Here is a 27,412-nt window from a genome sequence, read left to right as displayed (position 1 = left end):
CCAAAACCATAAGCTATTTCTCAGCCTTTCACTCAGTTTTCAATTGCATAAAACACTACACACAATTCTCTACCTAATACACAAAAGGTTTGCTTTTCTAAACACAACCAATCAAAATGCTACACTTATTTAGCAAGGCACACACACACACACACACTCCTCCTGAACACTAACCAATCACTGTTTTAGAATAGGCCTATACATAGGTCAGAGGTCAGATTACCTGTTTTGAACAATGGATGCCAACAATGGACATAGAGCAAGGGGAGGAGGAGGGAGAGACGGGACAACAACAACGAGGAGGAGGAGGAGGAGGAGGAGGGAAAAAGAGAAAGAAGGAGAGCCATCTCTGATGAGATCAGGGCCACACTTATTCATCATGTGATCAGCCACGGATTGACCATGAGAGAAGCCCATCTTGAGTAGCTTTACAGTGGCGTCCATACTTCAAACGTTCAGGAATGAGAACAGGCATTTGACTATTTCAATGACTATTTCAGCATTACAAATCAATCAGACTTTGTTTTGCACAAAGTGCATACAATACCCCCCGCCCCGACACACAAGCACGCACAAACACACACACACACACACACACGCACACACACACACACACACACACACACACACACATTCTTTATTCTAAAAATGATACCTTTGGTTTACATATGTTTGTAGTTTTGTTTTCTTGTTTCATGCTACTGTATACAACACTGTGTTACTCTTACAAACGTAATGTTTTGCGCAATAAATATTTTCTGTTTTACTGTAACATTGCATTGTTGTTTACAGTACACTTTTCAAACACTCAGCAGATTACTTTCACTCTAGAACATTGTAAATGTAGATATAAGCCTGTAAAAGACAAAAGAGCTTTAGATTTAGAACAACAGTGTGTACATGGTATATCCAAAAATGTACTATTATGAAAAAAGCGTTTGCCATTTGATGCAAATGTTTCATTTTGAGATGTGTTTATGGTATTTTGAATGCAGTCTTTCATTTTGAAGGAGATGTGAAGCATTTTGCATTTTGTGTGTGCAGTTTTGGGAATTGTGAGTAGAGTTTTGAAAAAAGGAGACATAGTTTTGAAAACGTGTGTGAGCAGTTTGAAAACTGTAATTGGCTCATTATTGTAACATGGAGCCATGGCTTGCTGTTGTCTGTGTTCGGTTTAGCTGGGAGCCGGCTACAAGGCTGCACTGTGCTTCTCAGCTCTCTACCTGGCCCAAATGGCAGATATTAGACCACGCCTGCTTTGAACTGCATGGGATAAATGAGCTGCTACCACTTTAGTCTAATGTTATTGTAAGCCAGCAGGATAAATGTGCACTTAATGGCAGTTAACACACACTGAGAGATTGGATGTTGTTATTGTTGCCAACAAGGTGGATCGGATTTAACAGCATGTCCATGCTGTCACGGGGAAAGGAACGTTCTGCTATGGCACATTTCACACAGGGCTCCGGTTCATTCCGAAGCTGTGTTACTGTGTGTGTGTGTGTGTGTGTGTGTGTGTGTGTGCGTGCGTGCATGCGTGTGTGTGTGTGTGTTTTGCTTGACATTTTGGGCTCTGCCAGCTGGAGCTCAGTGAAGTGCTGAGATGGCTGCTGGCTGGGTGATGTGTGCTGCAGGTAGAGTGTGCTGTAACCTTACAGGTGTGTGTGTGTGTGTGTGTGTGTGTGTGTGTGTGTGTGTGTGTGTGTGTGTGTGTGTGTGTGCGTGCGCAGTGCACTGTATGTTTTTTTTTTACTGTGTTTGTGTATGTGTGTGTGTGTGTGTGTGTGTGTGTGTGTGTGTGTGTGTGTGCGTGTACAGTGCACCGTATGTTTATTTTTACTGTGTGTGTGTGTGTGTGTGTGTGTGTGTGTGTGTGTGTGTGTGTGTTTGAGTATGTGTGTAGTCATCCACCACATTTACTTCACGTTTCAGGTATTTACCTCTCCAGAGCAAATTAGGAGAAGCTCAACAAAGTTCAAGGTGAAAAAGTAGGAAAAATATTAAAAGCAGGCTCAAAATATGGAGAGAGGCAAGCCAACAGCACAGTACTAGACGCAGAGTAACTACAAACGTATACAGCATTATCAAACAAAATTTGATTTCATCATAATCGTAACATGAATTCACATTCAGGTTTAAGACAATTTACATGTGAAATGTAACAAATATGAAATGATCAGTCAATTTCAAACTTTTTTTTTCATAAGGTAACATACATATTTATATAAATGGGTTTTTAGAAGTTACTTTAAGGCTCAGTCCACCTAAATCACACCAAAAAAGTGTTTCACTGACCCTATGGTGTAAAGCAGTTGCTTTTTTTGCAGAGGTTTGGGGATCTCCACTGCTGGGAGATCTGCCACCACCCAATACAAAGAGGAATTGAATGAATGGGATTGTGTTTGTGTATAACGTCTATTAAAGCATAAAACATTACATCCAAAAATCAACAGCTATGTGTCTTTCCTGAAACCGTGTCCTGTAACTTTACAAAACTCCCTGTCAACAGTTTGAACGTATGTATATGAGAGGCCATATAGGAAGTAATTCATACTTCTGTCTTACACACACTATCATAATCTTGCATATACAACACTATACTCATACACACACACTATTATAATCCTTTTACATGTATGTATGAGAGGGTACAGTCGTGTATATGAGAGAGTATAGTAGTGTGTGTGTGTGTGAGAGAGTATAGTAGTGTATGTGAGAGAGTATAGTAGTGTATGTGAGAGAGAGTATAGTAGTGTATGTGAGAGAGTATAGTAGTGTGTGAGAGAGAAAGTATAGTTGTGTATGAGTGATTGTATAGTTGTGTGTGAAGGAGTATAGAAGTGTGTGCGAGAGAGTATAGTTGAAAAGGAAGTTGGTTTGATCAATCAGGAAGACAGTTAAAATTCTCATTCATTTAAATTATCATTATCCGGTGGGCTTGCTGCTTTGAAAGTACAGCTAGCACCAACTCAGTGGAACAAGGAACATTTAAACCAAACAGCAGAAACTTTAAGGACAAAAACAACCTTGTTGGATGAAAACAAATATTTTTATCTTATTTAGTTTCTTTTTCAAGGTCAGTTTTTGTTTGTGGAAGTAAATGGTAATGAGGAAGACATTGCTATCTTTTTCACTGATACACGGTGTGTTCAGAGAATTGTGAGGGAAACTGACAATTTGGGTCATGACTGTCATTTTGGAAAGATTCATTTCTAAGCTCAATGGTTATACTCGGACAATCTCTTTCTTGCTCTTGATTAACCAGCAGTTTGAAGAGGATGACAATCAGGGAAGCTTTGGTGTAGAGCTGAAGATCTTTGTCCGAACCCAACAAGACCTTAATTTCTATCATTTTACATGGGCTCTGGGTTGCGTGCGGCAATGCAGAGGCAATGCAGAACATTTTAGTTGGGAGTGACAACGCATGAATGAAGACCCCCTAGTATATTTTGAGACTTCAAACAATGTTGTTTCAATGAAACAGTTATGAACAGAATTCTAGAAACTGTAGACCCACTAGCCGATGACGGTAACCATGACATTCAATTATTTTTGGGCCTGGTGAACTCTATCAGTGAGCAAGTTCATTAGTGTCAAGGCAGTGAATAAAGGTTAATAAAAGGCCAGTGACAATTTCTGCTTCACAACGTTGAACAATAAAATAAAAAAAATGGTCTAAAAAATGGTTTTAGTCAGATGATTATTCCATTTTCAATTGTTTAAACAAGACATAAATAACGTATTAGGAAATGGTGAGTTATTGACAACAATGCCTCATCAATTTAGTCAAGTTCAACAGGCAACAGATTTTTATAATGTATGTTCAGGAGTCTTCGGAAGTCATTCCTGACCAAATCCCTGAGTGTTTTTTAAAGCAAAATCCATAGTTTCCTTAAAATCCTCAAATTTTTTCAGGACTGGCAACCGCAGGCAGTTAATGCATGTGTTTGCGGTGGGTAATGACGGCCTTGTCTGAGGGGCAGCACATGGAGAAAATCTACTGAAGGTCGTTGGGAGAAGCCCAGGGGTGGAATTGCATTAAATGCATCCTGGCCAAAGGCCAGGATACCCCTAAATTGCAAGGGTCCCTCTTGCTCTGAAAAAGAAATACACCAAAGAACACCAAAAAAGAAATGAAACCTAGCATGTAGAAAACTTTTAAAAAGGAGGGAAAGACAAAGACAGACAGAAGGGCATATGAAAAGATTTTTATTCCATAACTAACAATAATACTTACCCTCAACATCCAGCAGGTAGTCCCTCCAAAATGCAACCACACATTCCTCTGCCCTTCTTTTTTTGCTGCCCACTGCTGACAGTCGAATTTCAAAGAGCTGTTCTAGAAGAACAAGAACACCAAGGGTCTTCATCCCCTCCCTGAATCTGTTAAAATGTATCATGAGAAGATACAAATATCTAGGGCTGCAACTAACGATTATTTTAATAATCGATTAATCTGTCGATTATTTTTTCGATTAATCGATGAATCAGATCAAAAAACAAAATAACATTAATTTACATCAACTCAATACATACTTACATGTATGTTGTTTTAGTTAATAGTTGTGTAAAGGTTAGTAACCCAAAGAGCAGATACAGACACCCCACCACACACACACACACACACACACACACACACACACACACACACACACACTTGAAGCTTATTCATTAAATTATTACCATCATTGTAGTAAGTGCAAGTTAAGTTCATTTGTATACCACACTTAAACATAGCTTAAGATGACTAAGTGCTATAAAAGAACTTTAAAATGAAATTAAAAAGTACAACACACTTGTATATACGTCAACAATAACTGATATGGGACAAAGCACAGAATATATACATGACAATAGATTGAAAAATGAATGGGCCAAAAAAGGCGAGTGAATAAAAACGTGTCTTTAGTCCTCCTTTACTACTGTTATTAACGAGCTAACGCTAGCTTGTCATGCTTGTCAAGCTGGATAACGCGTAAACACCACACCAGCACCAGAAGAGGGACGTTACGTTCCTCACTTCAAAACAGAAAAGAAGTAGGATTGTGTAGTGACTTTACCCTGCTGTTGAACTCCCTTCCTCCTCATCAAGGACTCCAACATGTTTACGTTTTAGGTGCTGAATCGTCACCGTGGTGCGCCCGTGCCATGCCGTGTTGCTTTTGCTTATCTTGCAATTAACACGTTTTTGATTTATTTAGTGTGAATGCTCCCACACCTTGGATGACTTAGGTCGTGCTGATTTTTCTGCCTCCGCCATGTGTTTCAGAACGTTAAGGGTCTCTCTCCGTATTTCCTCTACCCCCGCTCTGCTCTTTTTTTTTCTTTCGCTCCGCACCGCTCCGCACGGCACTCAACTCAATTGCTTTTATCTCCGCGACTGAGTGGCGTGTCGCGCGACACAACGAATCGATAATGAAATTCGTTGCCAACTTTTTTAATAATTGAATTTTATCGATTTTATCGATTCGTTGTTGCAGCCCTACAAATATCTGTTTTCAAATTGGATAAATTATCACACAGCACATGAAAGGGATGACTTACAAGACAGTTCAGTGTTTTTGATTATGCAAAAAGGCCTTGTCATTGACAACTATATAAAACGTGATGTTCTTTAAGTTATTTTATATGATACATGCAAGCCTTTATTCGGAGTGTGGCTGGCTTTTAAAAATATATGTTGAAATCTTTAATTATTCTTAACCCTTGTAAGGTGTTCGGGTCTGTGGGACCCGTTTTCAATGTTTTATTATTGTTTTTATTATTTATTATTTCTTCTAACTCAAACTCATTGGCCTTGGCTCATTTTCTGTGAAGAACAGAAATTATTATTAATAATAATACATTTTATTTATATAGCGCTTTTCATGGTACTCAACTACACTGTTATAAGCTGCGCATTGAATAGCAAATTACAATGTGTTTGAAATTGAATAACAGGAGCATATCGATGGGTACTATAACTACCAATATGCTTCCATAACTGCTGCTGCTAGCTAGCTGCTAGCTTTTTCTCCTAGTCAAAGTCAAATGTATTTGTACAGTAAAATATCATATACTGTGGTTAATCAAAGGGCTTGACAGATACTGTCGTCTCTCTCATGTAACAGCAGATTTAATTCTGAAACCTGATTTCTGAAATTATTTCACACAGCTTGCTCAAACTTGCTTGATCATATTAACTAGCACTAGTGGAGATATTGCAAAGTTTTCAATGGAAAATGGCTAGCCCGTGTTGTATGTGGGTAGCAACTAGCTAGCGGCGCTAACGTCACGACCATGCTAACATGAATTTGGGGGGACACTGCAGATAGGATGACGTTAATAAAAAAGGGTCCTTGGCTATTTTTTAATTAACTTACCTCTTCCTGGATTTCGACGATGATCCACCGAAACGCTGTCTCGTCTGGTAACGAGGGCCTCCGTGTTCCATTGAGCTAGCTAGAAGTAGCAGTGCTAGCGCTGGAGCCAGGTCTGACTGGATTTGCAGTTCCACCCCTGAATAATCTCTGCATCTGCATCTTCAAATCAGAGCTCTGTTGGACTTGATTTAATTGTCGAGACATCGTTGACAATAGCTCACCATTTCCTAAAATATTATTTAGAAGACCCACAGCTTCAGTTAGCCTCTCTCTGTCCATTACAGCGCCACTTCAGCCAAACTATTATAATGACAGGATTTTGACCGTCAAATATCGCTTCTTCTTTGTCAACAGGAGCTGAGTAATCAAACTCCCTTCCGTTTCAATCAAACTCTCAAACACACACTACTATATTCTCTCGCATAAACAACTATACATTCTCACATATTCAACTATATAGTCTCTCACACACTACTATACTCTCTCACATACACTGCTATACTCCTATACTCTCTCACATACACTACTATACTCTCTCACACACACTGCTATACTCTCTCATATACATGACTATACCCTCTCATACATACATGTAAAAGGATTATAATAGTGTGTGTGTATGAGTATAGTGGTGTATATGCAAGATTATGATAGTGTGTGTAAGACAGAAGTATGAATTACTTCCTATACGGCCTCTCATATATGTAAATATAGTTTGCTGTGGATTCAAAGCTTTTGTGAACAGGGTGAGCTAATAATTAGCAAGAATATGGAAGTAAATCTGTTTCATCAGATTTTGAAATTAAAAAGCCATTGAATTTCTAGCATTGAATACTTATGCATTGAAATTATGTATCTGACTTTTTTGCTTCAGAATTTTACTTTATTTTATTTGTTGTATTGTTTTTCCTTGGGTTCCCAGATGTTAACACTGTATTTGATACCTTGTATTTTGCATCTGAATTTGGTATGTTGACATTTTTTAACCTTGAATTTTTTCGATTCTGAATTTGTGAACATTGAAAAATAAAGGTGAAAATAAGTTGTTGAAAGTTTAAAGAGTAAAAATCTGGGGCGACATCTAACTCACCCAGTAAGACCGTCCGCGTGTCATCCCCCATCTCTCTCCCACCTTTCCTGTCTATCCAGTGTCACTATCAAATAAAAGGAAAAGCCCCAAAAAATAATCTTTAAAAAGAAAGAGTCAAATTCAGAGGCAAAAAATTCAGATACATAATTTTAATGCTTACTTCCATACGAGAAATGCAAATGTGTCATCTTGCTGTTTGTGCTTTAACAAAATCCCTGTAACTGTTGGAACGATTATGGTAGGAATTTACAAAAACACTTACTACAGCAAGAAAGGTTTCTTATCTATTTATACAAAATAATGTCAGGTGTACAAAAGTCTGGCAACCATAAATGAGAAAAGGATCCTCCATTAGTGGCATTAAAGGTGCAGTAGGTAAGACTTATAAAACTAACTTTCTCTCATATTTGCTGAAACTGACCCTATGTTCGAGTAGAACTACATGAAGCAGATAATTTAAAAAACAATCCGGCTCCTCTGGCACCACCACCTACAGCCTTTAGTGCGATTTGCAAAAATCCACAGCTCCCTGTTCAGATGCACCAATCAGGGCCAGGGGGGTGTCTAACTGCTTGTCAATCACTGCTCATGCACACACATTCATTCTCCCCTGTGAGGGGAGGGGCTTAGGAGACCTTTAGCAGAAAGGGGGGAGGGACTCAGAAGTTGTTGATGTTCAAATTTTTTGGCTAATTCCTGGATCTTCACAATCCTACCTACAGCACCTTTAATTGTTTTCAAAGCTTTTGATTAACAACTATTTGCATGTAGTTTTGTGTTTTCACACAGCTCAGTATCACTGAGTCACCCTTTGGTTTGCAGTAGTGCTGAGAATGTGTTTTTTTTACCTTCCTTTGCAGAAGCTGTGTTGGCAAAAACATCCGCTACAGAACCTGCAGCAACATGGTGAGTCCGAACTTTAGCATTCATTGGTAATATTTGTTACTAAATTCATTTTAGACTTATACTTGGGTTAACTTGGAGAGGAAGACTACATCTCAAAGTATTTAGTTTTCAGCTGCACATTTCACATTCACACCTGAAAGTCATGAGTGTTTTTAAGAGACTGTCCGCCCAAAACAAATGACAGAATCAGTCATTTCAGCAAGTGCCACAAAGCAACACATGTTCACGTTCACTGTAAAACTTTTCACTGTAAATTTACAGTAATATACCGGCTGCAGTGTAATTCCCACCTTTTCCTTTATTTTCCCAAGATGCATTGGTATTAACAGTAAATACCTGTAATCTATAACATTCACAGTTAGTGCTGTCATATTATTATTTTATCCCAGAATGCATTGCCATTTACAGTTTGTTCCTGTATAACATTGAAACAGTAAGATACTGTGAGATTTTAGCTGTACATTTCAAAGGTCTACAGTGGGAAAGCCTTCTAGCAGCCAAAGGAATTCTGACTCTAGTCTGTTGGGAGCAAAAGAGGAAGTCCGGTGACATCATTCTAGAAACACAAAGTCGGCGTAGGGAGGCATTCAGGGGTAGAGGGATGGACCAACAACATGTCGGACTTTAACATGAGAGGCTGTTGGATACTTCCTGCTTCTTCCTGCTTCTTACCACGAGCCAACATTGGATTCTTTTACCCATGACAACGATTGTTCTGTAATAGTAAAGGATATAGGTTCACAATAAACTATAGTTAGTTAAAGTCCAGTGTTTTCCCTAGGTTTGTGGAAGACTAAGGTGCACTTATTTGGGGAGTTTAGGGGTCCTCCCTCGAGAAAATTAAATTAAAAAATGGAATTTCACATAATTTTGGACTATTATTATTACTATATCTGTCTAAAATGTTGGAAAAGATAGAGCAGATAATAAAAATGAACACTCAAAAAGCTTGCTTAAGAAGTCCACTGGGGACCAACTACAATCATTAGATCTGAGAACAGTCTTTTTGTTACATTTATTCAGCTGGCATTTATTCCCTGTAGTCACATGAACATTGAAACATTGTACTTAAAATGATGTTACTTTGGAAGATATCCACTTAGTTTAATTACCTGAGACTGCTAAAGCCCCATTGGCTAGGATGAACAGGAGGAATAACCAGAGCAAGAAATGTACATTCAATGTAGGCTACATATTGGCATCTGTCACTTTTAGGACACACTTGACACATTTGAAGCTATCCTTTAACCACATGATTATTATTGTAACTAGTGGTGGAATGTATCTTGAGTACATTTACTCAAGTACTGTACTTAAGTACAAATGTTGAGGTACTTTTACTTTACTTGAGTCTTATCTTTTCATGACATTTCAGAGAGAAATTTTGTACTTTTTACCCCACTACATTCATCTGACAGCTTTAGTTACTAGTTACTTTACACATTAAGATTTTTGCACACAAAACACATGATTGAACACTCTGAACTGTTTGGATCGTTTCTAGTTTCTAGAATGTGAGGATTTTTCTGCATTGAATACTTTCACTTTTTTTATATATATACATATATGCTTATTCAATTTTCAAAGGTAAAACAAGTATATATATGACAGAAACAAACATAACCTACATACAACATAAACATAAACATACATTTGGCTCACACATACATTTAAATTTGAATTTATACAGGCGTGAGATTCAGGAGTCATCCTATACAAATAAAATAATCAAGTAAAATAAAAGTAAAATAAACCAAGTGTACACTGGCATGCATAATACGTTCATATAGTCAAAGAAAGGTACACAGAGACAAAAACATGTTAATTAAATGCTGGGATGTCATTTACGAGGCAGAACGTGCTCAGCTATGATACAAACCCTCTTGCAAGAATAGTAGAAATATTTAAACCAACATATGACAAAAAGGGTTGAATACTTTTACTTTTGATACTTTATGTACGTTTTCCTGATGATACTTACATACTTTCACTTAAGTAAAATGTTCAATGCAGGATTTTTTACAGTGTGGTATTAGTACTTTTACTTAAAGGTGCTGTAGGTAGGATTGCGAAGATCCAGGACTTGAACATCGACAACTTCTCAGTCCCTCCCCCCTTTCCACTAAAGCCCAAAACGGTCTCATAAGCCCCTCCCCCCACAAGGGAGAATGAATGTGTGTGCATGAGCAGTGATTGACACGCAGTTAGACACCCCCCCTAGCCCTGATTGGTGCATCTGAACAGGGAGCGGTGGATTTTTGCAAATCGCACTACAGGCTGTAGGTGGTGCCAGAGGAGCCAGATTTTTTTTATTTTTTATTACCTGCTTCATGTAGTTCTACTTGAACACTGGGTCAGTTTCAGCAAATATGACAGAAAGTTACTTTCATAAGGCTTACCTACTGCACCTTTAAGTAAAGGATCTGAATACATCTTCCACCACTGATTGTGGTGACGAAGGACCCTTAACTTCAACAAAGCAATAATTTAAACCCAAACCAAGATGTTTTCTTAAATCTAACCAATTTGTGTGCTCTCTGTAAGCCAGTATCTATAGTCAGCCAAAGATCATTGTGTGAGGTCAAAGATACACCACTCTGTAATGCAACTGTATAATGGTTAAGTCCAACTGATATTAAATTGTCCATCAAACACAGACACAAAAAACGTAATGTATTCAAAAAACATGTTGACATTATTGCAACAATCAAATTATTAATTGGATTCAAATTCTCCAGTATTTAAAGCATGTTTTTTATGAAAATGAAGGTGTGTAAGGCATAACCTGCTATTTCATTTGTCAGATACATATTTAATCAATATCTTATAGCTACTAGCTGTGAACATTAACTAGGCTGCCATTCGAAATGTTTGTGCCTATACCTTCCCAACCAACAAAAAGCACCCAAAGATCTCAACTGAATCTTTGAGTTTGAGTTATTTTGAACTTTGGTTTCTGCGGTCATACCCAAACCTTATTCCATAGCACAGTCCATGCTCAACAGCTCCCCGAAATCCCCAGTTTTTCTCCCAACTTGCTGTTAAGGATTAGAAGATCAGCAGGAAGCTGTGAGGACGATAGATCCGGAGACACATCCAGGGACTTTGTCTTTAAGATACTATTTCCTGTTGATCTGGTTACTCCTTAGACCAGGGGTCTTAAACTTTTTTTAAACCAAGGACCCCTTGACTGCAAGAGAGACGGAGCAGGGACCCCCTTCTACATATATTGGATAAAATTAAGTTGCATATTAAACTGGGTCTACAATAGCATGTAGGCCTAAAGCCTTTATACATACCTTTTTTTGCATAGAATACTAAGCTATTAAAATAATAATTGTTGGCATGATTTTATAAATCATTTTTTAATGTTAAGCATATGTGGCACAGTGAATCCTAAAGATTAACTGTATCTGTGGATGACTACCTTAACTATAGGCCAGTAAGCCTATCATCAGTGGGGATTTATATTTGCTAATAATATGTTGGATTTGTGTTAAGACATTTAAAAAAAAAAAAATTACATTTCAAAAATTAACAGTAATTTGGAGTCCCCCCCTGCAATGACCCCAGGGGTCCCGGAAGATCTCTGCCTTAGAGTAAATAATAGGAAATGGAGGACTCTGCAGACATTACCTCCCAGCCCTTTATGACTGTTGGGTAATTATTCAGGCCATACCACAAATATGTGATGCGCTGTACTGTATGTGTGCCAGGTAGGGAAATGAAGTATGCATCGATTATTTTGCTAAATTAAGTCTGTTTAATGTTAGAAGTGAATAATCCCTCCACCAGTCCTTGACAGTCCATCACGTAATAATAACAGTCATTTGATCCATGAGAGACCAACAACCACAGCCCCCCACCACCCACCCCCATGATGGTAGCTCTACAGAAGGACTGCCCTTTCCCAAACCACAGAAACACATCCAGCTTGTTGAAACAACCTCCTTACACAATTTTTAATCAGAGGAGGACAAGTCGTATTTCTCTTCGTCCCCCACTGAAGTGGTTTAGTCTGGATTCGTTGTAGAGATTCAATCACATCCAGTAGGGAAACGTTCCCATGATAATATAGGGGGATATTATCATATGGGGGCCCCATCCCCATCCCCCTTCACACATGGAGGCTAACTCTGTCTGGGCTCCATTGGGCGTCTGAAGGATATGTAGAATGGCAGAGTGTGACTAGTGAAGCTGATGTGTCAGACTGGATGTGTCCACTTCTGTCAGGGAGAAGAGAGAATTATTGGCTGCCAAAAGTCTGCCAGTTGTCACCCAGAGAAACAAGCATCCCATATTGATCTGAGATGGCTTTCAGTCCCAGGTGTTAAGCTGTTCGTTGACAGCTCTTCTGCACCATCACACAGGTTGGCCGTTTCCTACTTCCAGTCAGTCGGAACCACATATACACATAGAATCCAAACTGTTTTATATATTCATTTATACAGCTAAAAAAAAAAAAAATATATATATATATATATTTTTTTTTTAATGTGGTTTGAATTGTATTTGTGACTGCGCACTAGATGTGGGAAAAATCGTAATGTATTGTGATTTTTTTTTTTTTACGACAATTTTTAATAATGATTATTTTCCCTAGAATCATTATTAACCACCATTATTTACCAATGATTCACCTAATTAGTTTAAACGGTACCACCAACGGCGACTACATCATATATGTTTTCTGAACGAAAGCAGAAAAAAGCAGAAAACCCATGTTTTTTTTCTTCTTTACAAATGAAATAAATGTCAGACTGACTGACTGACTGACATGTGATGTGCATTCTTCTTAGAAAACTATTAGTTTTTAGAAATGGCTCACAATATATTGTCTTGAGCTCATGAGCCATGACAACAGACAAGAGATACAGTTTGCAACTAAAAGGTTTAACATGTATTCACTAAAGATGACAAGAAATCCTAATGCAGTAACAAAGATAACTAAATATACAAGGGATGATGTTAAAGTAATAATGAATAAAACTATTATAATGGCAGAATAAGCTGTTTGGCATTGGCAGAGAAGATTTGGCAAATTTTCCATGGGCACAACCCACATACTCAGCGCTGCTGCTCATCCCATAAATGCATGTTCCTTACAAATCGGGCACCATTTGAAAGGGAACTAAACAGGCTTTCCAACGGTATCAGATTTATTGCCAAAAAGCACTGTTACCACAGAGAAATAATCTACCAAACACAAATTTCTTTACTTTTTGTGCTAAGTTTACATAGCAGATGGTCTTGTTTGCTTATATACGTCTTCTAGAGCAGGGGTCTTCAAGGTTTTTTTAAGCCCCCTTAGTTGAAAGAGAGACGGAGCAGGGACCTCTTACTACATATACTGTAGAAAATGAAGTTGCATACAGTGTTTCCCACAGAATTAGATTATATTTGTGGTGGTAGCTGACCCGGGGTGGGGGGTACACGTGCGGAAAGAGGTGTAGACTTCTTATATTAATTGTACTGCAACTATTTGTATACAAAATTCTGCAGGTAACAAACAAATTTTAAATGTAATGGTATTGAATGCAGTAAGGGAAGGGGGCTTTCGCATCTGACAACAAAGTCCAGTTCATTTGATTAGTATGAACAGGACAAAACCTTATCTTTTTCCCAAGGGGCATGTTTTGCTCCTCAGTTGAAAAATGTAGGAGTGACTTATATAAGGTAACTGCTATTACTTTGTACGTAATGTGTACAATAATACAATAGTGTTATGAATACAAAACATTATGAAGTGTAATGTTTTCTATTTTTTAAATGTTGATAAATAAATTGTATGTGATGTAGAGTAACAGACTGCCCCTACCGTTCGGCATGCAGGTGAACCGCAGATTGTTGCAAATGTAACCATCATAGTGTGAAATACAGTTTAACTGCTGCTGTTACGTGAACGGGCCTCAGCAGAGAGGCGGAGCGAGTCAAGTCAATGCCGCTAAAGCACTCAAAACTTTGACTTTCACACGTAGACTACTCCCAAATGGCTCGCATCAGGTGTTAAAATGAACTGTACCAAAACACGGGGAAAAGTATTTAACGTGACATACGAGATGTTTTTATTTTTACAGGTTATGAAACTGTCTCAATTTAATACTGATAGACGGCAGCGTAGCCCGCTGCGCAGGCAGACAGCAGTTGAAGCTCCAGCGGACGGAGAGCTCTGTGTCCGTCAGCAGCGGTTTTTCACTGCGCCACCGGTCCCCAGTGCAGCATGGTCACCTGGAGAGTCCGGTACAGTCTGACTCTGCAAACGCTGGCAGCTGACGTTTTGGCGCTCGTGATTTTCCTCTGGCGCTGGCTAAAACCTCTTTATGGGGCGCCAAAACATTCTCTATGCAGTATAAACCCTGAATGAATACCGGTAATAACTTCATAATACTAACCATTAAACTCCGGATCGACTCTAGTCGTCTTCTCTGCAGGGAAAAAAGGTTGATGTCTTCTTCTGTGTGTCAATTAGCAGATCGCAAACCAAGTTTAAGGCTCATAGCGCCACCTACATTACTGTATTGGAGTGTGTAGAATAATCAATGACATTAATTAATCTGCATGGAGGAGTAGGGTCTGTTGTGTGTGTGTGTGTGTGTGTGTGTGTGTGTGTGAGAGAGAGAGAGAGAGAGAGAGAGAGAGAGAGAGAGAGAGCATATACGGTATTATGTGGCGGTCAACATTGATTGTGTGGTGGGCCGCCACAAATATATGTATGGGAAACACTGGCATATTAAACTGGGCCTACAATAACATGTAGGGCGGCCTAAAGCATTATACATACATTTTTAGTGCATAAAATACTAAGCTATTAAAATAATTGTTGGCATGATTTTATAAATAATGTGTTAATGTTAAACATACATGTGGCAAAGTAAATCCTTAGGATGAACTGTATCTGTGGATGGCTACCTTAGTGACTACCTTACCTATGGGCCAGTAAGCCTATCATTAATGTTTTTTTCACAAATATATATATATATATATATATATATATTTGCTAATAATATGTTGGATTCGTGTAAAGCTATTTTAGGTTTTATCTGCTTTGAATGCATATTTAAGTTACAAGTGACACTGAAATGATGGATTGCGATGCGACACTCCAACCTGTGTCCTTGTCTCTGTTGTCCCTCTCCTCAGGAATGCCCAGCAGAGTCCGGTGATTTCCGGGCCCAGCAGTGTTCGGCCCACAATGACATCAAGTACCAGGGTGTCACCTACGAGTGGTTCCCATCACCTTATGACCCGTCAGCACCCTGTGCACTGCACTGCCAAGCCAAAGGGAGAAGTCTCACTGTTGAACTGGCCCCCAAAGTGCTTGACGGGACACGATGCCGGGCGGATGCTTATGACATGTGCATCAGCGGAGCGTGTCAGGTAACGGATTGTATAGTCAGATGTTGTCCAGTTAGTGTCATCAACCTCTGATATGATTAGATATCCTCCACCATTTGTCTCATTACCTATGTGAATGAAGAAATGGTGCAAATGCAGTACATCATAACAAGTTCTGTGACATGAAATGATACCTGGGGCAGAGGCTCATCTATGGCCTGTAAAGCTTAGCTCATATTTAAAATGAAGTTCTATTAATTAGATCATGCGTGCGTATGAGGAGTTCTGTTACGTTTTGTAGTTGGACTTCATTTTTGTACAGATCACGAAAGATGATTGAAGGTAGTTTTTTTATTTACAAAGGTGAAGTTTAGTACAGGACTGACGAACAGGATGGAGCGAGGGGCAGGCATGTGAGCTGGTTAGCTGGTGTTGAGATCCAGGTAACAGACGGTGTGGTTTGAGTTCCGTGACCCAATAAACCAAACTGTTACTACATTCTGTTACTTAGAACAAAGACCTTAAACTAGATTCTGTAGACTTAAGCTGCATCTCATGGCCCTTATTTGATAGGTCCTCGGCTGAACCGGAAGTTGTTCTGTCCCTCCTCGGTGAAGGCCGTCTCAAAGCTCTTATTTCTGCCCCGAGGAGCGAGCATCGAGGAGGGATCATTGAGGAGCTATAGCCGAGGAAACACGAGAGCATCCTTCCCGGAAGCTGTGCAGATGAAGGAGTTGCTAACTCCGCCCAAACAGCTGACGTATTTATGTGACGCTTCAAAGGAAAGGACGTCTTATCCCTCTAAAAAACATTTGCTGGTTGCCTCTCTCCCCCCGTGATTTCCTTGCGTCTCTCCCGTGCCTTTTCGGTGGGAGGGACTAAGACAGGAAGGGAGGCAAGTGGAGGATTCGGAAATGCAACTTAAGGGCCATGGGATGCACCTCTAGATTCTTGGTTCAAAAGTTGGCCGTAGTACTCTTTCACTTGATAGGAATAATCTGGCAGCGAACATCAGGAATCCGAGTCTTTATGCAGGATGGTTGATAGGAGAAGACTGTCAGGTGTATTGATTGGCAATGATCGTCAGGTGTGTTGCTCAGCCAGAAGCCCAGAACGAAGGTGCCGTCCACAAACAGACGAATATTAGGCTTGTTCGAGATGAGCTGCACCTCGCCTGTAAAGTGGACGAGAGCAGGTCTTGCAGTCGGTGGAGAACAACTGCACTGCCTGCGTCTCAAACCTGCGGCCGCCTTGATCGCATGAGGTTATCGTTGCCCACGTGTGCATGACGTCAGGATCAAGTAGGACACAAATCTAACCGGCATGCATTGGGCGGCGATCGCCAGTGATCCATTCTGTGCAGGCCTGGCTCATCTCCAACGAGCCTATTAGTACTATGGATCCCACCTGGTTTCTAGGCAAGACCCTATGAAGCAGCCCAATTGATGGAGGCTAGGCATTGACCTTGAGTAGTTAAGGTTAGGAATGCTGATTGGTCATGGGATAGGACCTGAACAAATCGGGTTCCGTTACCCCACACCAGCATGGACGCCTGGCCAATCGTAGGGCGCAAATGCTATTGAAGGACGTGTCTTGCCTAGAACTGCAGTGGGTTCCATAATAACAGGTACAGACACAAGATGGAGCAACAGCGCTGACTATGACAAGTACACATGTAAAACTTGCAGTGCAGAATTACAGAAAGTTTGCATCTGATGCATTTACTGTCTTTTGATGGCCGAAAAGTTAGTGAGAGAGCCCTCACACAGTTTCTGTTGATACAATGGGTCTGAGCCTTTACATATATATATATATATATATATATATAAACCAGTGTGAACATAACATTGACCAGAACTAAAAGCAACACTGGGTATATTTGTTTTGTTGTTATAAACCTGTATCATCTTTTAAGGCTATAGTGCGTAGTTTCTGTCTCTCCCATGAGGAATTCTAAGTAATGACAACAATTCTGTCGGTGCATCCACATGATACAAGCCTTCGGTGATCACGCACCACCCCCACCCCTCCACACAGTTGCTTGTAGCCAAGGAGTACACGGAGGATTAAAAAAACATGATGACTCTGCGTTCTGCGTACGTATGTCACCGGACGACACCATTTTCTAAAACATAGCCATACTGAGAAATACAGAGAGAGCCGTGTGGAGCTGATAGTCTTAATTAGCTTTGTAGCAACTCATTTGACAATGGCTTGAATGTAACGGACATTCATTCTTATAAAGAAGTTACATACTAAAGCTTTAAATAGATTTAAAGATTCTATAATGAATTTATTTTTTTCTATTATGGTATATAGCCATTCATGATATCTGCTTAATAGAATACAGTAAAAAAAGATTTAAAAGACAATGATGATGTAGATGTAGTAAACAAAGCTAAAAAACTGACCTCACATTTCTCACATTTGACTTTCTAGATCTGTAATAACACTTCCTCCATTGCTCCTGAGAGATAATAGTCATAATTACTACAGCCATTATAGGACGCACTTGAATATAAACACATGTCATTTTTGGCCATTTGCTGAAAAGACCGATGCTCACATTTTAATTGGATTTTACAATTTTAATTGTTAAAAACCTATCAGTGCCCCCTGGCCAGAAGAAGTGGAGTTGCGGCTGATTTATAGTACTACGTAGGCTCTACGTAGAGCCTAAGCCTTAGCCTACATAAGTGGCCTAGGTGGTGGGGGAATGTGTGGTAGAGCAAGTAATGGTACGTGTCCATATAGGCGCTGTTTTCACAGCAGGGATCGCTCCGCTTTCCAGCATTGCACGCTTGTGGGCCACCAGCAGTTTTAAATTTCTCTTCACTGACCACTGACAAACAAAGAAAACCAGTTACAGCCTCATACAAGCCCAATGGTTGCACCTGATTGGACGTGGGCCTGGCTGCTCCCGAATTTCAAAACAGACCATAATGGCGGCTGGTTTGGAATACAGTCTCTTATTTTACGAAAATAGTTCACCGAAACGTGTTTCTAAAAACATTTAATGCGAGAAATAGGCCATGCAGTTGCTGAATCTGTCGTCAATTCAGATCAAAAACAGTTTAAAACATTTTCTTCAGCTTTTGAGAGGAGGCGAGCCGAGCTGCCTGCTCCTCATTTGCATTAAGTAGCCTGGATTCAACTTTACATTTTTGCAAATGAGGAGCGGAGCGACTTGACACTTTCTATTGACATAGAAATGACGCTGACAGTGGACATGTACCATGACAGAGATTAGCTTCGGAGCGAGTACCGGCGGTGGAGACGGAGAAACAGTCTTCCCTGTTTCCCTGACTATGGCGGGAAAGCTGTTGCAAGAAAAGATAACCCTCTTCTTGATTTCATATTGTTCATGGAGAAGGAGAACCCAAAAATGAGTAGGGGGAAATGCAATGCTAACAAGCCACGGCCAAGCAGACCAGTTGTTGCGGTCTGCATCACAGCAATGCAAGGTTACATTTTTATGGAGGTGCACGTCAGCCTACGGCATAGGGTCTCCATCTACGCATACCGACTTCCGTACCTACGGCGTAGTTTCAACGCAGAACCATAAATCAGGCTTTAGTCCCTGGGCGCGTGCGTCTGCAAACTGCTCCTATGTATAGGACAGGTTAAATGCAGAGGACAAGTTTTGTTTCTCTGTATGCTTAGAAATGACAATAAAGGCCCATTTAACATCACTGTTTAGAGTATCCACATTGTTGCTTTGCTTTGCTTTGCAGCCAATAATGTGGCTCACATATAGCAATGGGGCTTGATGAACTGAAAGCGTGGGCTGGGACATGGAAACTCTGGTCCCTGCAGTGTCATAATCATGTCAGAGACTCTATGTTTAGCTGAGCTTTGTTTTAGGACGCACAGAGCGGAATTCCCTGCAGATCTCTTCCACTCCCAGGCTGGCTGCTTGATTAAAGGCTGTTTGAGACTGCATGGCAGGAGGAGGAGCACCATGTATCACACTTGACAGACCCATTTCCGAAAACAATTGTTAATATATACTCTTTGGCACATAGGTGATTTAGCAGAAAGTGGCAGTGTAGTAGAAAACTATTATGAGCTACTGAGTGTTCTCGTCCAACTGTCAAGTGAATTTGGACGCATTTCCATCAGCTCTGTTGATGTGTGAATACAAGAATTGATGAGTTTTGGACAGTTGTTATTCCATTTAGTTTTATTTTTTTCTGTCAGTCTGACATGCTGCATGAAGACGAAAACAACAAATCACACCAGCTAATAGCCATACCAGCCTGACCTATACACAGCATTTTTTACTGACATTTAAAAACACACAAAGCCACTAAAAGTTAAGGGTTGCTTATCTGACAAATGCGTTTCTATCACCAGCTGTGACTGCATTTTTATGAAAAATGGAATGGGGGAAAATATAACACAGACCATTCTTTCCCACTAGGGACTACTCACTGTAATAACAGACAATAGCAATACATACCTGCACAGTGCCTATTCTCCAGCCACTATAATACAATACCGCAACTCAAAATATGCTGTACCAAACGGTTGACAAAACCGTCAAAGAGTTCCATCAGAGAGGGGGCCGGCAAGGAGTTATCAACAAGAAGAGTTGGCAAATAAACAGCAAAAGGACTGAAGAATACAAATTAAAAAAGTTGCATGACCGGGAAAGGAGGAAGAGCCTTGTTAACATTGGTGAGGCCTTTCAACGCTGCAGAAGGAGGGGGGTATTTGTTTGGCAGTTGAGTTTAAATATCAACAATCTTCGCGCAGCAGCGCTTACTACACCATTAATCTGTAAATAATAACAAGCAGCAACCTCCGTTGAAGCGAAAAAGGAAGTGCCAAAAACTGCAGTTCATCGAGTGGCCACTTGGTGCTGGCTCCAAAAAGGAGTCAATCCCCCATTAAAATGCCCAACTGTACAGCAGACTTAAACAAGTTTACAGACATCTATTTCCACCCTCCCTGTCAGACCCTACTTTTAATATCTGGCGAAACAAAGGCCTGCGACATGTCAAGGACCTTTACAAAGAAAACATTTTTACTGATTTCACAGAGCTTGCAGCCAGGCATGAATTGCCGCACTCTCATTTTTTCTGTTTTCTTCAAGCCAGGCACTTTGTCCAAACCACCTACCCTCACCTCCCCAACCACCCGCCCGGGTCTCTGATTGACTCCTTGCTCACCCTCGACCCTGCCCAATGACGCTCCATCTCTGTGATTTACAATTCCATTGATTCCCTTTATTCTGACCAAGTGACTCGCTTGAAGCAGACCTGGGAGGAAGAGATAGGAGTACCAATACTAGACAGTCAGTGGGAAGGGATAATCGGTAACTACGGTTCAGGCATAGAAGCCGTTCTGGCTTAGGTTAAGTTGGTTGTTGTTTTCAACATACACTGTGTAGGATAGGGTTTTTTCCTACCTTCCAACAAGACTACCTGGATGCATTGTATGTGTCAAATGTTATTGTATGTGAACGAAAAATCTAATAAAAAGATTTATAAAAGTTTACAGCCTGGTACAAAAAGCAGTTTGGATCTCTTTAGCTAAGTTCACCCTTTATGACAGGGCTTCTCAAAGTCCGGACAAAGGTCCGCTTCTGGACCAAACAGCAAGTCAATCCAGACCCAGCCCATACATTGTGTAATGACAACAATACATAATGAAGTGTAACATTTTCTAGTTTGAAATAATGTTTCTATTGATCGATAAATTGTTAGTGATGTTAAATATAGACAAGGAAAATCGAAAGAAAAACAGAACGTTGGGTACCGCTATCGATATAATGGTACCCAAATCGGTACCAAAGTTGAGCAGGAAAATCGAGTACTTAACTTGAATAAATGCAGCTTAAAAGTTCAAAGTGAGGAGATTAAATGTTATTTTGTTATTGCCAATCATTCCGTACCTCTGACCTGGAATAAAAATCAGATGCGGACCTTTGAGTGAAACGTTTGAGAACTGTTGCTTTATGACAACTCTGGGAGGGAGGTGGGGGGGTGTCTTTATAACTCCTGTTTAAGTGATATTCAGACTTAAAATTATGCATAATTAAGGGTGTGCCACTTTGAGTGACAGATGGCTGCCGTCACAGGAGGCGATCATAGACTGTAGGCTTCATTCTACGTCCATCTTTGTATAATAATAATTGTTTTGACTTCACACACTGAAGAATATTGATGGAAGTTGCAGTGAATAGGCATGTTGAAATGACAAAAGTCAAGGATAATACCTCAAGAGAATGAGAGGAGCTCTGGCAAAAGAGTATAGGAATGAAAGTGGAAAATTCAGACAGAAGAATGGAAGTAGAGGAGGTAACAACAGAGGGAATTGCGGGGAGAGAAAGGAGTAATCTCTTCTCTGCTTCCTCAACAGTAGCCAAGATGTTAGCATCCATACAGATCCATTAACAACTTGCCTTGCTTATGCAAATCCAGCTGTCTACATCACACAGCACCAGCTCACAATGCAGCTCCTTCACTGGAAAAGACAGATGCATTTACAATCTGACATTTGAAAGTTGTTCTCTAAGTGTCAACCCTTGTTTACCCTTAGGCTGGAGAGTGTTTGACTTGACTGTTCTCTGCTCAGGAGATCCACTAATGTACAAGTAAACACCTATGACAGGTGATAGGATGCAGATACTGCAAGATAATTGGTGGCATTATTGAGGCACCTTAAACATATACTGCACTGTAGAGTTCATTTCAATGAGGGAGTAGGGGGTCAAGGCAACACAGAAGAACCTGGTATCAAGCAAAGTAATGGAGCAATATTATTGAAGCACATCAGGTCACTTAAGCGTGATTTATGCTTCTGCGTTAAATCGACGACTTGGCTACATACGTAGGTACGTGGAGACACGGACCCTATGCTGTAGCCTGATGTGCACTTCTCAAAAAATTGAACTACAGGTCGCGGCGACGTTCGGCCATGGCTTGGTAGCATTGCATTTCCCCCGACTCATTTCCTGGTTCTCTTTCTCCATAAACAACATGCAATCAAGGAAAGGTTAATGATTCCTGTTACAGATTTGTAACACTGTGGTCAGAAAGCACAGAGGAGACACTTTGTTTCTCTCATTATGACTCGAGTTGGTACTCACTCCGAAACTAATCGCCGTCACTCTCTCACTCGCTCTGCCACACACTCCCCACACACACACACACATGCCGGCCCTGCTATTCTCTTAAAGAGATCGACGCACACACCAACGCACGAGTATAAACTTCAGGCCACTTACCTAGGCTACGGCGAAAGCTCTACGTGGAGCCTCCGCAGAACCATAAATCACGCTTTAGACGTGATATGTAATTTTCTGCCGCTGGGGGTCTCTCTATCAAAACAAAAACAGAAGCCAAACTTTTTGGTCTTCAGAAATAATGCTCACGGACAAGTTAATGTTTTGAGGTTTTATTCGCAATTCAAGCAAGCTTGGAGCAAGGTTAGCCAGCTAGCTGCACCTATGTGGCATGGTTCTGGCATTGGTGGATTCATAACATTAGCTAATACAGGAATTTGCAAACGGCAAGCTAGATAATGAACCAGCCAGATCAGCCCCGGGACTCTAGATGAATTAGCTGGTGTTATCCACTCAAGACAGTATTTTGCTATGTTAACAAGCTAGCAATTTGTCCGTGTAAGCAAGAAAACTAGCCCGGTAAAACCACAATATCACAATATGTTTCAGTGTCACTTTTAGCACAGAGGGGGAAAGTGTTTTGTTGTAACTTACTCCCTGTTGCTAAGAGACTACTTCACCGGGAGGAGAGCAGGCAGCAGCTACAAATACCTTCAGTTAGCCACTGTAGCAACTCAAATTCAGCCAGGCGCAAGCCCCAGTGCCGGGGGGTCTGATCCCGGACCGCCCCCACTCTCCACCGGATCAGTAAACTTTCTGTTACTGCTGTTTGCCCTGCTGCTGGCCACCAACCCGCTGTGACTCCCAGCAACCCCTTGCAACTCCCAACTCGTCAAATCCTGAATCTCCCTTTAGCGTCTGTATGGAATGCACCAGGCAGAGCAGCAGCTCGACCGCGGAACTGTAAGATGACGTAGTATTAAGAGTGACAACGGTAGCGAGTAGTATAAAAGACCCAAAATCCACGTAGGGAGGTTGGATGGGGTGGTAGATGGGTCAAACAACATGGGACTTTCACCCAGGAGACCGGGGTTTGTGTCCCGTTCTTGTTCTTGTCACTTAAGGGTACATTTTTTAACCCCACCCACAATCTTTTCCTAAACCTAATTCAATTCAATTTTCAATTCAATTTTATTTATAGTATCAAATCATAACAAGAGTTATCTCAAGACACTTTACAGGTAGAGTAGGTCTAGACCACACTCTATAATTTACAGAGACCCAACAATTCCAACAAGAGCAAGCTGTCCTGTTTTTGTGCCACATGTCAGTTAAATGTATGTTCCGACCCAGAGAATCAAAAAGTGATGCCAAGAGTGTGTTGACCCCAGCGTTGGGGTTTGTGCTGGCTGAATTCCAGTCGCTAACTTAAAGGCTAATTGTAGCTCTGTATCCGATATAATAATAATGGTCACTAAACAAGCCTGGACGAGATCCATGAAGCTGTTTTTTTGTAAATCCACTTACACAAATAAGAATTCTAAAATTGGCATATTTTATGAATCATTGTAAGCTAACTGCAACAACTCACAATGCAGATTCTGTGTCATCTGAACACTGAGGGTGGTGAAATTAATACATCACTCACTATTGATTAGGGCAAATCTAAACAGAATAACTCCCCTGCCAACAAGAGTTAAACTCAATGTCAGGCTGAATGAAAGAAGTGAAACGTAATGGCAATTCAATCTGATTATCAGGCTATATTCCTATGGATTTTGTATGCTGTTTTCTAGATTAATTGGAAATTCCTTCCCATCTTCCCCATCTGAATATTTTAACAGTAGGTCACTTGAAATGGGAGGAAACAAGTTTCCCCAACATATAATTTTTTATTAAATGCAGTAATCTGAAATTTGTAGCATGGTGGCACGCATTAGTGATGCTACACATTATTACGTGCCTCTAATCCTCAGAAATACACCCGAGCTTACAGCATGATTTCTTTCTTGGATTTGCACACTAAAAAGTACAATACCAACAAAGAATTTCCCATTTCCCAGTCCTGTTTTGAATGGCAAACAGCATAAGTCATTATCATTGATATAACTGTGCTTCTAGGAAACACCATGGGGTGCCAACGTTGTAATCTAATATTCAGTTTAAATAATGAAGGTACACCTTGAAGAAGCAAAAAGTTATTTTCAAATGGAGTTCTTACTCCTCCTTAGAAACAACCAACATAACAACAACTCGCTCGGTCGGTCTGCCGTTTCCTCTTTCTCTGTTCCTCCGACAATGCTTTCATACCTTTCTGCTTCTTTTTTGCCAGCTCAGCCATGACGATAGTGTGAAAAACTCCATCGCTACCTTGTTAGCCAGTTCCTGAATGGGTGTATGTGTGCAGTGCCGTGAGCCAATTTGTTACATCGCGAAACCTGATATCACGCGATACTTCCTGACGCTGAGGCCGGCGGCTCGCAGGCCAAAAGTTGCAAGGGTGGTTTTTCAGCTCACAGGCACTAGGGGGAAGCGAGACGACCACCATTCAACTCGAAAAAAGTCATATAACCATTCCAATGACTCCAAAGCTGTTCAGTTAAGGTAAATTAAGCTAAAAAAAACTGCATAGTTCCCCGTTAATGAGTAACACATTGATTGGAGTTCAACAGAAAACTTCAGCATCTCAGAAAGTCCTTTGTCTGTCTCCCAACATTCTTTACCCTATTCTTCTGCAATCACTGATTGTGTCTGACTTACTCTCCAGCTAACACTGCACACAACGTAGTAAAGGGATTTTGTTTCTCTAGGCAGGGCATGGATTTCTGTACACAGTAGAAGATGTACCCACAAAATGAAATTCTTTCCCGCTTCTACATTGAGTAACGAACTAGGTTGCACGATAAGTCATCTAAAGGTAAAAGTATTCATACCTATTGCGAAAGGCCACATTCGAAGGATGGGCCTTTTCTGACATGAAATGCATTGCTGGTGTCATGTATTTGTTATAGCATTTTTGTCATTCAGACATAGGTGTCTGCCATGTAAATGTTAGTTATGGCTTCATTCAGACTTGAACCGATTGTTATCGAATGAGACCCAATCTTTGCGCAATATTTGGCACCGTACACAAGAGGTAATGATGTGATGGATGAAGAATGTTTTCTGGTTTCTGGTTGGCGGCAGCACAACAAGCTGTAAACACATTGACATTTACAGACCTTATCTGGTGAATGTGTTGGCAAACAGTTGCTTTTTGATACATTTATTACAGTGTTCTTAATTAGGCAAACAAGAGATACAGTTTATCTTGATGCATATTTAACTTTGTGTAGCAGCGGGCTTACGTTAATGCGCTAGCTTTGTGCAATTCAATTCAATTTGATTTTGATTGCAATGTTGGGAGTGTTATTGCACTTTCAACATTGCAAGGTTTGACCTGGTAATATTGCCATTGTGATAATACGTAAAAGTGACTCATGCGTTTATTTAGACATGAGACCGTTATGTTAAATTGCCATCACATTCAAAGAAAAAGGTATGTTTGAAATTGGCTATAGAAAGGGTTAAGACACAATGAATTGTACAAATTAGGTTAACAGATACTGATTCTGAAATCATCATGACATCACATGTGACAGCTGTGGGGAACACTACATCAGTAAAACAGCAAGGACCCTGAACGAGAGACTGAATGAACACTGTTAACACCAGACCCCTCACAGCATCCACCAGAGACTGTAAAAACAGATGGACGACGCGGATCCACTTCCTCCCACTGTACAAAAGTGAAGCCCCTTTTTATAGCATCAAATAACTAATAAAAACCAAACTGATCCGAAAAATGAACAGGAACAAACATCAGCGTGATCAGAGCTGCCTAAAAATGACAGAAACCATCTTTGAGAAATGTATTTGACATGTACTTCGATTTTTTTAGTTCCATCCATCCGCTAACATGAAGGGGGCATGGTTTATGGCCTGCTGCAGCCAGCCACCAGGGGGCAACCCAGATGTTTTGTCTTCACTTATACCAGTGGTTATCAAAGAGGGGTCCGGGGGACCGCCAGGGGTCCTTGAGGAGGTTCCAGGGGGTCCCCAACAAATAGGGAATAATTTATTTTCACTATAGTTCCATCCATAAGTAACACAATGACAGAATGTATGACTATTTTGATCATTGGTTTCATACACTATCTGTAGTAAAACAGCTAAAAGCTAAAATCCTAACAGGTGGGGGACCCCGGGACAAAATCGCATCAAATGGGGGTCCGTGATCTCTTTTGTGTCAGTTTAGGTGAAATAGTTTGAGAACCACTGACTTATACAGTCTATGCATCAACATCTGGCATCCACCTGAAAAAGAGGTCAAAGGTCATCGGCCAGATGTGAGTGGACGAGAAAAGATCAGGGAGGACATTCACAACTGACACCAGAGACACTATTTAAACAGAGACATGGGTTACCATCTCAACTCTTATACAACCACCTGTTATTATATCAACGTGATAACTTGAGCACTGAGTCATCTCTTTGACAACCGAGCAAACTCCATCCACTGAGGAAGACTAGAAAGGACTAAATGGACCTTGTTGGGATTTAATCTTTTGCTCTGTGTCCTGTGTCAATAATGAACTCTCAATCAAT

General features: G+C 40.4%; 1 protein-coding gene across 2 annotated transcripts in view; it reads left to right on the top strand.

Moving 5' to 3' along the window:
- LOC116045199 (ADAMTS-like protein 3) overlaps nt 1-27,412 on the top strand; it is a 297,438-nt gene that overhangs the window by 155,996 nt on the left and 114,030 nt on the right. For both annotated transcript variants that reach the window (XM_031292718.2, XM_031292719.1), the window contains exons 5-6: nt 8,313-8,358; nt 15,499-15,735. In XM_031292718.2, coding sequence (XP_031148578.1) covers nt 8,313-8,358; nt 15,499-15,735 — 283 coding nt within the window. The remainder of the gene's footprint in view (nt 1-8,312; nt 8,359-15,498; nt 15,736-27,412) is intronic.

This window comes from Sander lucioperca, chromosome 3, assembly GCF_008315115.2.
Source record: "Sander lucioperca isolate FBNREF2018 chromosome 3, SLUC_FBN_1.2, whole genome shotgun sequence".
NCBI lineage: Eukaryota > Metazoa > Chordata > Actinopteri > Perciformes > Percidae > Sander > Sander lucioperca.
This window is presented reverse-complemented; position numbering and strand designations above follow the sequence as displayed.